The 12,500-nt window shown below is 44.6% G+C and overlaps 1 protein-coding gene and 1 long non-coding RNA gene across 2 annotated transcripts in view; one reads left to right on the plus strand and one right to left on the minus strand.

The window, feature by feature from the left end:
• Positions 1–1,871: 1,871 nt before the first annotated feature.
• LOC120560188 lies at positions 1,872–4,083 on the minus strand. Its single transcript, XR_005639435.1, has 3 exons — positions 3,860–4,083; positions 2,518–2,728; positions 1,872–2,434 (listed from the first exon to the last, which is right to left on the minus strand). It is a non-coding gene; the product is annotated as an uncharacterized LOC120560188 (long non-coding RNA).
• Positions 4,084–4,325: 242 nt separating this feature from the next.
• The window catches only part of LOC120560189 (kinesin-like protein KIN-14E), a 31,921-nt gene continuing 23,746 nt past the window's right edge, over positions 4,326–12,500 (plus strand). The window contains exons 1-3 of the mRNA XM_039802432.1: positions 4,326–4,389; positions 5,689–5,749; positions 6,556–6,701. Coding sequence (XP_039658366.1) covers positions 5,695–5,749; positions 6,556–6,701 — 201 coding nt within the window. The 5' untranslated portion in view covers positions 4,326–4,389; positions 5,689–5,694. The remainder of the gene's footprint in view (positions 4,390–5,688; positions 5,750–6,555; positions 6,702–12,500) is intronic.

Raw genomic sequence — 12,500 nt, forward strand, 5'->3', positions numbered from 1 at the left:
ACACACACACACACACACACAGACACACACACACACACACACAGACACACACAGACACGCACGCAACTTCCTTTTGTCTTTTCTCACTCACACACACACACACACACACACACACAGACACACACACACAGACACACACACACACACAGACACACAGACACACACGCACGCATTTCTTTCTCCTTTCTCACACACACACACACACACACACACACACACACCACACACACACACACACACACACACACACACAGACACACACAGACACAACGCACTTCCCTTTTGTCTTTCTTTCTTTCCTTTCTTCTCCTTTTCTGAGCATAATACACACCAAGACTCCTCTCGTCTTTCTCACAGCACGAACACACACACGCAGTCCTTTCTGTCTTTTCTCTACAGCAGCACCCACACACACACAGACACACAGTACCACTACAGAACACACAGCACGCTACACAGACACACAGCACGCACACACAGACACACATGCACAAACACACACATACACACACAAAGATGCAGCAAACGCAACAGCACGCTCACACACACTCACACTCTTTCTGGCTTTCTCTACACGCACGCCACAAGACATTAACACACAGACGGACGCACGATACAGACACACAACACCAGCACTTTCTGTCTTTCTTCTCACACGATCGTGCGACACACACACGGACTTCTGTCTTTCCTCACAGCAACACACACACACAGCTGGACTCTCCTGTCTTTTTCTCACATGCACGCCTTTCTGTCTTTCTCACATGCACGCACACACACACACGTGCACTTTCTGTCTTTCTCACATGCACGCACACACACACACGCACTTTCTGTCTTTCTCACATGCACGCACACACACACGCACTTTCTGTCTTTCTCACATGCACGCACACACACGCACTTTCTGTCTTTTCTCACAGCACACACGCCACACCTTTCTGTCTTTATCACATGCATAGAGGCCTGGGCTGCCGGCCCGTGAGCTTTCGGTGTGGAGGGCACAGCGAAATGCTCCTCATCCCTTTGACTGGCTTCAGTCTGTGCTTTTGAGGCGTAGAATGCGCCCCGGGCGCAAATAAGCAGCGTTAAGTGCTGATGGGGCAGGGCCGTACCCATCTTCGCCGGCCCGGCTTTTTCGTTCTTGACCGAAACAGTAGAAGGTAAAAAGATCGCTGCCGAAGGGTTTTCAGCAGATTTTTGCAATGAAATCCAGCGAAATGATAAAATGACTGAGGAGAAACTTCGCTGAGCGCTATACGCTTTGTTATCCCTGTGGCTGAAGTTTTGAAGCGCTGGGGACCTTTTTGGCATCTCCTACCACGCCATCAGCAGGTAGGTGGGGTAATGAAGTTTTTGCATAGCCCTCTAGCCGTGAAGAATAGATTTAGCCAGAAGTCTCCGGCGGGTTTATCATTAATCAAGTAGCCGCGCCAATTTAACCAGCCATCGAACTCGCTTAAAGTCTCTAAGAACATTTGGGCCAAATTCCAAAGGGACTGAAAGAATTCTTAGGTTCCCTGATCTGCAAATACTGCAGCCGGATCGACTCTTTCAGAGGAAGTTTCATTAACAAAACAACAGATTCATGCAAGCAGTGATGATACCGAGGAACACAGAGATTTTCATAATTAGCGAGACGCGAACCCTCTCATCGCTAGGCTTCCATAGGCGCTTCTCTGTCTTCTTTTTTTGACCTCAAGAAACCCAGGTTACTAATCCCCCGGCAATGACCGTAATGTTGCTGTTAAAGCCGCTAGTCGAAACGGTATCATGGGCGACGCAAGGTGTTCTCCTCAGGGCTCTGAAAGGAGAGAAGAAAAAGTATTTCAGCACACGAAGGGGAAGAAACACACACAAACAAGGACATATCACTATGCACGGCAGGCTTCTGTTGGAGATGGACTATTTTCACTATTTTGGAAAGAGGGATGCACACTACCCAGCAGCTCTGGGGTCCTCAGTGTGGCCTTATTGTGGCTTTTCACTGCCAGCTGGTGCAGGACAACGTTCCTGGTTGTGTCTGTGATGCACTTTGTGACGGGGCGCAGCACGCTCACCACATCCATCGCAGTCAGGTGAGACTGGGCAGGCAGGGTTTCCAGAAAGTATTTGAGGAGCTGCTGTATGGTTCTCAAGTAGAAATGTGCCGTTGTGATGGTCTTGCCTGGGGACTGGAGGTGGGCTGTGTATCTGCAGAAACATAGGCTTTGAGTTAGTCACTGTTCACATCGGGTGTGTGTCATAACCACTTCACAATAATTCACATGGAAAGTCACACTTCCTTAAAATAGCAAACTGAACAATACAGTCTGTCCCTTTGCCAGGTAAAATATAAAAGACCTGACCCTCGACACTTTGGACTGTGCATTTTCCAGCTGCTTGGAAGGGGGGCAGCTGCCCTCATGGTACCGCTGGTAGTCCTGGAGGTCTTCTGTGAACACACATTTTAAATGATCTGAGTAACATTTAACATTGAGGTAGAACACATATATTTGTACTACTTTTCTTTCTTACCAATTGAAGGAGGGAATTTCAGGTTCCTTATTCCAGGGCTACGTCCACTGCCCCGGAAGAGGTTTTTCAGGTTTGTTCCTGACTCTTGCTCCATTTCCTGCTGGTCCAGCAGCATGAATGGAGTCTGCTCCCCAACAGGGTCTAGCTGCTCCTGTGTGTTGAGGAGGAGGCTGATGCTGCAGAGGCTGAAGGCTATTTTTCTTCTTTCAGACTATTACAAAAAAACAGATACACAATTACATGTTTATTTTACCCTGTCTATTTGCCCAAAGGTTAGCAGTAGATAAAGCCTTGTTAGCATTTAAACAGAAACATTTCAGAAAAATTATGATACAGGAAAATAATTGTCTTAATGTCGGTAAAAAGGAAGAAGTCTCAAGTTGTTAAAATGTATTACACTATTCACCTGTAATGTATGGAACTTAAATAACGTTACACCAAACTTTCAAGTTTCCTTCCTCTCTATTATGTTAAGGTTTTTACATTAGGGATTAGTTCATATATCATTCCAAGCCTGATTTATGTAAAAGGTTTCCCTCCCAAATTTCCCTCCTTTAAAAACGAGTGTAATCTACTCTACAAATTTTTTCTGTATATTCATCCTTAAAAATAAATGTACAGAGATAACTTCCAGGGAGTTGTGTATAAATCAGAGGTACACCACAGCCCCGGGCGGGAACCGGCGATTTGTCAGCATTACATTTTTGCATTTTTTATTTAAAAGGAACTACATAAAGTACTTAATACATAACTTTTAGTAACGTTAACAAACAATTAAAAATACATCCAACATAAAAGGAACGTGAGCATTCAAAATAGGCTACGTCATAGCTGAATACAAATTTCCCTCCTTTTTCTGCATGTTCACTTTTCAGCCAGAAAATATCCAATAATAATAATGTCCGTACATTTCTAACGGTCGGTGGATTAGCTATCGTTAGTAACGTTTTATTCATAAACCTCTTCTTAAACCGAGCTAAATCAATGTTATCTATGTTTTAGCGTGCTAACATTTGTGGTAGCATTAACCTGCCTACAATGTAGCATACAGTGACTAAGATACATCTTAATAAAAAAGAAAACCGATAACTTACTTACTTAGATAACGTTTATTTTAATGTGCAAACAGACATAGCGCTAGATAGATAGATAACAACGATACAGCATTGACATGTCTCCATTAACAACTCCTTTGAAAAAACGTAAATGTCAGTTACTCTTCACAAGCAAGCCAGGTAGCTAGTTAAGTTAGCTAATGGAACGTAAGAGAGTTTATTTTAGAAGCACGGTTTAAACAAGCACATTTTCTGCAACAAACTACCAGTAAGATGAAAACGCTTACCTGCCTCCCTGCCCCAGGGACCAAAGTGTCGTTTAGAGGAGAAAATAAGCTGGTCCGATGTCAAGACAACTAACCGAAAAATACATTGTAGAGAGAGAGAGAGAGCGCCAAGCCTATAACCCAGAACATGGGTTACTCTTTGAAAAATAACCCAGAAACCCAAACAACCCAGGCAATGGGTCAAATATTAGCCCTATAACCCAGAAAATGGGTTACTCTCTGAAAAAATATTCGCCCGTTTTCAGCGGCAGTTTCAAAATATGAGATTTTCATAGTAAAGGGGTGTCAGTGGGACTTTGAGCTTCTATGTATGTCCTATTTACCCACCGAACTGTCGTTATTCAACTATGACAGGGTAAAATCGGTTTTGCATTCTATCACCCCTTTAAACATCTTGATGTGATTATATTAATGTGTTCACTTCCTGTTTCCTGCAGGCTTTGGCTGCACAGAACGAACAGCTCCAGGAGGAGCAGAGAGCGGAGAGGAAGAGGAGGGAAGAGGAAGGCCTGCAGTGGCACCGAGAAAAGGTTCAAACATAATCTGAACTGGAGCTCCCCCTTGTGGCCATATATGAGTATAACGGGCAACTTTATTATTATGTCACTGATTCCTAACCAGGGTTACTTCAGCAGTTGGTTGTAGCCTACTCTTCACAGTGTACCAACACACACGCACACACACACACACACACACACACACACACACACACACACACACACACACACACACACACACACACACACACACAAATGGTTGAAACATTCAGCTTTACTTCAAGTTGTAGTATAGCTTAGTTGGTACGAATGGTGACCAAACCATCCTAAATATTGACCGTGACAAAATCCACTTTCATATACCGAATAGTGTAACACATTTGTAACACACATTGTAAATGGATGAATGGATGAAGGTATGAATGGATGAAGGGTGCAGGAGTTAATCTGACAGGACTGTGGGGGAACCTCAGACCAAACTGCTTTATGTCATCAGGTAGTTATTGACCTTTTTCACAGCAGATATGTTGACATATCATATAAAGCACAGGTGTATTCAAAACCATTACTGATGGCTGCATTCCACTTAGGAGAGGTCCTGGTATTAAACCATTACTGATGGCTGTATTCCACTTAGGAGAGACCCTGGTATTAAACCATTACTGATGGCTGCATTCCACTTAGGAGAGACCCTGGTATTAAACCATTACGGATGGCTGCATTCCACTTAGGAGAGACCCTGGTATTAAACCATTACTGATGGCTGCATTCCACTTAGGAGAGGTCCTGGTATTAAACCATTACTGATGGCTGCATTCCACTTAGGAGAGACCCTGGTATTAAACCATTACTGATGGCTGTATTCCACTTAGGAGAGGTCCTGGTATTAAACCATTACTGATGGCTGCATTCCACTTAGGAAGAAACCCTGGTATTAAACCATTACTGATGGCTGTATTCCACTTAGGAGAGGTCCTGGTATTAAACCATTACTGATGGCTGCATTCCCTAGGAGACCCTGGTATTAAACTTATGATGGCTGTTCCCTTAGGAGGTCCTGGTATTAAACCATTACTGATGGCTGCATTCCCTTAGGAGACCCTGGTATTAAACCTACGATGTATCCCGGAGGGCTGGTATAACTACTGCTGCTCTTAGGGGGTCCTGGTATTGTTCATGCTGACTCACTGAAATATCTTACTGGGACACTTGATGGAACTGAGCCATCGTTAAGGTTATCAATTTCAGCTGTGCTTTTCCTACTATGACAAGTCAACATGTCTGCTGTGAAAAAGGTCCATTGGACCAACGTTGTTTCTATCTTTCTTTTAGAGCAAAATGCTGGAACTGTTCTGCAGCCGGCTGGACGTCCTGCACAGCCACCAGGCCTCCAGTGAGTCTGCATGCAGCCATAACGAGTCTAACACCCAGGCGGCGATGATTGGTTGGAAATGACAGCGGGGCAGTCGTCACCGACCACCGGACACTTTGAAAGAACAACAATTTAAATGTTGTCTCGCTTTGTTTGACGCTGGTTATTCACCATAGAGTGTATGAAACTAGGATGTTCACAGGCTGCTCCAACAGCAGCAGAGCGGAGCGGTTACATTCCCAAACAGCACGCTGGCAGTGAGAGTCCGGATGTTTACTAGTCAGCCTTTAGCAGAGCGGTAGCAGAGTTTTACAGGAAAAAACCCAGCGTAAAAAGGTGAGACAAAAATGTGACAAAAACTCTGAGAAAGGCGACAAAAATGCTGAAAAAAACCAACTAAAAAGGTGACAAAAACACAGAAAGAGGTGACAAAAACGCAGAAAAAGCAACAAAAAGGTGACAAAAACAATGAAAAACGTGACAAAAATGAAGACAAAAACAACTAAAAAGGCGAGAAAAACAAATTACAAAAATGTGACAAAAACAACCAAAAAGGCAACAAAAAAAGGTGAAAAAATACACTGAAAAAGCAACAAAAAAGGCAACACAATTGCTAAAGCAGGCAACAAAAAAAGTTGACAAAATGCTGGAAAAGGCGAAAAAATATGCTAAAAAAAACCAACCAAAAAGGCAACAAAAACGCTGAAAAAAAAGGCAAGAAAACCCGCTCCCAGGGTTTCCCATTTCACCTATATCTGCATTCTGTCTTATGATTGTATTTGTCTTTTAACTTTTGTGAATGTGAACATCAACCTGTATCCTAACAGCACTGCAGGAGCTGCAGATGGCCAGACAGGAAGTGGGGAAAGTCCAGGAGATGTTGACGGCGTCGTCGCGGGAGCAGCGGGAAGAAGAAGAAGAAGAAGCCGAAAGTTCAGAGAAGAAGACACGGTCGGCTGAACAGCAGCCGGCGGTGGGTTGGAGCAAAGCCGGTCTACGGAGAGCCTTCCACTGTCTTCCATATTCAGCCCCATTGTACCGAATTTGGTTGCAGTTCCACCAGAGTTCCACTGGGGGTGATCGCGGTCCAGTGCAAAATGAATGGGAGTCTATGGAGCTAGATGGCTAAATGAATGGGAGTCTATGGAGCTAGATGGCTAAATGAATGGGACTCTATGGATCTAGATAGCTAAATGAATGGGAGTCTATGGAGCTAGACGGCTAAATGAATGGGAGTCTATGGAGCTAGATGGCTAAATGAATGGGAGTCTATGGAGCTAGATGGCTAAATGAATGGGAGTCTATGGAGCTAGATGGCTAAATGAATGGGAGTCTATGGAGCTAGACGGCTAAATGAATGGGAGTCTATGGAGCTAGATGGCTAAATGAATGGGAGTCTATGGAGCTAGATGGCTAAATGAATGGGAGTCTATGGAGCTAGATGGCTAAATGAATGGGAGTCTATGGAGCTAGACGGCTAAATGAATGGGAGTCTATGGAGCTAGATGGCTAAATGAATGGGAGTCTATGGAGCTAGACGGCTAAATGAATGGGAGGAATGGGAGTCTATGGAGCTAGATGGCTTTGTTTCCTTTTTGGAGTTTGTCATTTGTGGTAATGTCTCATGTATGTTTGTTGGTGGTATTAATCTTATGTATGTTTGGATGTTTTTGAACGAGCTACCCAGGGATGTACAAAGAATTTCAGCCTTTGGCTGACAATAAAGTTGTATCGTATCGTATCGTATCGTATCGTATTTGTCTCTTTCGCCTGATTGTTGTTGAGAAATCTCAGATTTGATTGTAGTTTTTGCAAGTTCAACATGGGTTATAGGTCGAAAGTTGAATGAACGAGTGCTTATCTCTTTTGGATTTCTTACAGGTTGAGTCGTTGTTGCCCAATAACACGCTAGCATTCTGCTAATGAATGCTGATTGGTCAGTGAAGGACTGATTATGAACCGAGCAGAGACTAACCTATCAGCTGTGCTGTATTAACAGGGAGAGTCTAACCTATCAGCTGTGTTGTATTAACAGAGAGACTAACCTATCAGCTGTGTTGTATTAACAGAGACTAACCTATCAGCTGTGTTGTATTAACAGAGAGACTAACCTATCAGCTGTGTTGTATTAACAGAAACTAACCTATCAGCTGTGTTGTCGATGCCTCGAGAGAACAGAGGAAGTGACTCAGAGCTTGCTGTAAAGCAGTATCTCTGGCCGTATATGTGTATGATGTCATTGACATTTTAAAAGGCTTTTTAGAACAAAAAAGCCACTTTAAAAAAATCTAAAACCCAGCAGTGTGTATTTTTTTAGCCTCCCCTTTCGAATGCAACATTCAAATTACTAGACAAAAAATTCTATCCTGAGAAAAGTGGATTTTGAGGAGTATAGCTCCATAGAGTCCCATTCATTCTGCACTGGCCTGTGAGCGCCCCCTATATGGAACTGCAACCAGTACAGAACGAGAGAGTGGAACTTCTTCCCTTATTAGAAATTCTTTGGTTGGAGTCACTAGCTATGTTTCCATCCACACGTTTTTATCCGAATTAAGTTATATCGAATGAAAAATGCCGTCATGGAAACAGTAAAATTCGATAGAATTTCATGAATATCGACTCAAAGGAAATACGTTTAGGTCTCATTGGATTTTCTCTTGATCGATATATATATATGGCTTATACGATAAACGCTGATGGAAACGTTATTTGCCGAATAAATTAATGAATTGCGATTAAGTTTTAGGTCATTTTATGGTTGCAACCCGCCACAAAACGAAGAAGAAGAAGAAGTTGTAGTCCATTTCCACCCAGTATTTCCTCTCTGTCTGCACACATGACGAGCGTCAACAAAGACATGATGGGAGCGGATGAACGAGGAGACGAGAGACTTTCTGAATTTAATTTACGAGCAAAATATAACGTCTATTTTAGATAGCAAAAATCTAAGAAATGCCAAAATGTATCAGGAACTCACCAAGGAAATGACCAACAAAGGTTAGGACAAGCCGTGGGACGTCCCGCGGAGTAAATGGAAGGAGCTCTAACAGCGATACATGTCTCAAATAAAGAGAAAGTTGTCTCTCAGCGGTGCCGGAGGGGAAATAAAAGGCAAGTTCCACCTTTTAGATGAGCTGGATCAGATCCTCGGCCAAAGGCCCATCGGAGCTTCTAATATTAACAACTGTTGTGTAGCAAAACTTTGTTCGCAAAAGTTGGCTTGAATGTTGTGCGATTCAGTGCGAAAATGAACGGAAACACCTTAAAATGTCTCAAATCAATTCGATATACCAATTTAATCGCAGGTGACGTCATCACGCAACAGGTTTTTATTCGCTTTAAAGTTTTTTTACCGAACTTTAGATAATTCGATTGACAAGTGGATAGAAGCTTAGCTACTGAGATCTCACATTATTAACACATCAACGAAGAAATCTTTAGATAAAATAAAAATTTAATAATAAAAAAATATTCTGGGACTCGTTCTGAGGGACAACATGTAGAAAACAGACTAACAATCTCGAATTAAGTTCATTTAATTTATATTTTTTTGTTTATTTTTTTATGTATTTTCCTTCCGGTTAAAAATTTTAAATGAACTTTTTTTTTGGCAAAACTTTTTTATTCATTTTTTTTTATGCTTTTAAAAAGTTTTTTTTTTTTTTAATAATGGTCAATAAACCTTATTTAAATGACATATTACCTAATTTTTGAGTAACTAATAGTTTAGTTCAGAGGATGTTGAGTAAAATCACAGACTGGTTTCCTTTAAAGGGATACGCCACCGTTAGTTGAAATAGGGCTTATCACGGTCTCCCCTAGCTGTAGATAGGTGGGGTCTCCTCTAGCTGTAGATAGGTGGGGTCTCCTCTAGCTGTAGATAGGTGGGGTCTCCTCTAGCTGTAGATAGGTGGGGTCTCCTCTAGCTGTAGATAGGTGGGGTATCCCCTAGCTGTAGATAGGTGGGGTCTCCTCTAGCTGTAGATAGGTGGGGTATCCTCTAGCTGTAGATAGGTGGGGTCTCCTCTAGCTGTAGATAGGTGGGGTCTCCTCTAGCTGTAGATAGGTGGGGTCTCCTCTAGCTGTAGATAGGTGGGGTCTCCTCTAGCTGTAGATAGGTGAGGTCTCCTCTAGCTGTAGATAGGTGGGGTCTCCTCTAGCTGTAGATAGGTGGGGTCTCCTCTAGCTGTAGATAGGTGAGGTCTCCTCTAGCTGTAGATAGGTGGGGTATCCTCTAGCTGTAGATAGGTGGGGTATCCTCTAGCTGTAGATAGGTGGGGTATCCTCTAGCTGTAGATAGGTGAGGTCTCCTCTAGCTGTAGATAGGTGGGGTCTCCTCCAGCTGTAGATAGGTGGGGTATCCTCTAGCTGTAGATAGGTGAGGTCTCCTCTAGCTGTAGATAGGTGGGGTCTCCTCTAGCTGTAGGTCTCCCCTAGCTGTAGATAGGTGGGGTCTCCTCTAGCTGTAGATAGGTGGGGTCTCCTCTAGCTGTAGATAGGTGGGGTCTCCCCTAGCTGTAGATAGGTGGGGTCTCCTCTAGCTGTAGATAGGTGGGGTATCCTCTAGCTGTAGATAGGTGGGGTCTCCTCTAGCTGTAGATAGGTGGGGTATCCTCTAGCTGTAGAAAGGTGGGGTCTCCCCTAGCTGTAGATAGGTGGGGTCTCCTCTAGCTGTAGATAGGTGGGGTATCCTCTAGCTGTAGATAGGTGGGGTCTCCTCTAGCTGTAGATAGGTGGGGTATCCTCTAGCTGTAGATAGGTGGGGTCTCCTCTAGCTGTAGATAGGTGGGGTATCCTCTAGCTGTAGAAAGGTGGGGTCTCCCCTAGCTGTAGATAGGTGGGGTCTCCTCTAGCTGTAGATAGGTGGGGTCTCCTCTAGCTGTAGATAGGTGGGGTCTCCTCTAGCTGTAGATAGGTGGGGTCTCCTCTAGCTGTAGATAGGTGGGGTATCCTCTAGCTGTAGATAGGTGGGGTCTCCTCTAGCTGTAGATAGGTGGGGTATCCTCTAGCTGTAGAAAGGTGGGGTCTCCCTAGCTGTAGATAGTTGGGGTCTCCTCTAGCTGTAGATAGGTGGGGTCTCCTCTAGCTGTAGATAGGTGGGGTATCCTCTAGCTGTAGATTGGTGGGGTCTCCTCTAGCTGTAGATAGGTGGGGTCTCCTAGCTGTAGATAGGTGGGGTATCCTCTAGCTGTAGAAAGGTGGGGTCTCCCTAGCTGTAGATAGGTGGGGTCTCCTCTAGCTGTAGATAGGTGGGGTCTCCTCTAGCTGTAGATAGGTGGGGTATCCTCTAGCTGTAGATAGGTGGGGTCTCCTCTAGCTGTAGATAGGTGGGGGTATCCTCTAGCTGTAGAAAGGTGGGGTCTCCCCTAGCTGTAGATAGGTGGGGTCTCCTCTAGCTGTAGATAGGTGGGGTATCCTCTAGCTGTTGATAGGTGGGGTCTCCCCTAGCTGTAGATAGGTGGGGTCTCCTCTAGCTGTAGATAGGTGGGGTCTCCTCTAGCTGTAGATAGGTGAGGTCTCCTCTAGCTGTAGATAGGTGGGGTCTCCTCTAGCTGTAGATAGGTGGGGTCTCCTCTAGCTGTAGATAGGTGGGGTCTCCTCTAGCTGTAGGTCTCCCCTAGCTGTAGATAGGTGGGGTCTCCCCTAGCTGTAGATAGGTGGGGTCTCCTATAGCTGTAGATAGGTGGGGTCTCCTCTAGCTGTAGATAGGTGGGGTCTCCCCTAGCTGTAGGTAGGTGGGGTCTCCTCTAGCTGTAGGTAGGTGGGGTCTCCCCTAGCTGTAGATAGGTGGGGTCTCCCCTAGCTGTAGGTAGGTGAGGTCTCCCCTAGCTGTAGATAGGTGGGGTCTCCCTATAGCTGTAGATAGGTGGGGTCTCCTCTAGCTGTAGATAGGTGGGGTCTCCTATAGCTGTAGATAGGTGGGGTCTCCTCTAGCTGTAGATAGGTGGGGTCTCCTCTAGCTGTAGATAGGTGGGGTCTCCCCTAGCTGTAGGTAGGTGGGGTCTCCTCTAGCTGTAGATAGGTGGGGTCTCCCCTAGCTGTAGGTCTCCTCTAGCTGTAGATAGGTGGGGTCTCCTCTAGCTGTAGGTAGGTGGGGTCTCCTCTAGCTGTAGATAGGTGGGGTCTCCCCTAGCTGTAGGTCTCCTCTAGCTGTAGATAGGTGGGGTCTCCTCTAGCTGTAGATAGGTGGGGTCTCCTCTAGCTGTAGATAGGTGGGCCAACACATTTTTTGTGCATGCATTGGTTTAGTCCGGTGCAACACCGGCAGCGCCACCGCTAGTTAGCTTAGCGTAGTGAATGGAATCCTATGTTGCCGGTTAGCATGTTGTGAGTAAATACAATAGTGAGCCAACAAAAGACAAAAAAACAAAGTGATAAGCCCTATTTCACCTATCTACAGCTAGAGGAGACTGTGATAAGCCCTATTTCACCTATCTACAGCTAGAGGAGACCATGATAAGCCCTATTTCACCTATCTACAGCTAGGGGAGACCATGATAAGCCCTATTTCACCTATCTACAGCTAGGGGAGACCATGATAAGCCCTATTTCACCTATCTACAGCTAGAGGAGACCATGATAAGCCCTATTTCACCTATCTACAGCTAGGGGAGACCATGATAAGAACTATTTCACCTATCTACAGCTAGGGGAGACCATGATAAGCCCTATTTCACCTATCTACAGCTAGGGGAGACCATGATAAGACCTATTTCACCTATCTACAGCTAGGGGAGACCATGATAAGCCCTATTTCACCTATCTACAGCTA

This window comes from Perca fluviatilis, chromosome 6 (assembly GCF_010015445.1).
Source record: "Perca fluviatilis chromosome 6, GENO_Pfluv_1.0, whole genome shotgun sequence".
Classification (NCBI taxonomy): domain Eukaryota; kingdom Metazoa; phylum Chordata; class Actinopteri; order Perciformes; family Percidae; genus Perca; species Perca fluviatilis.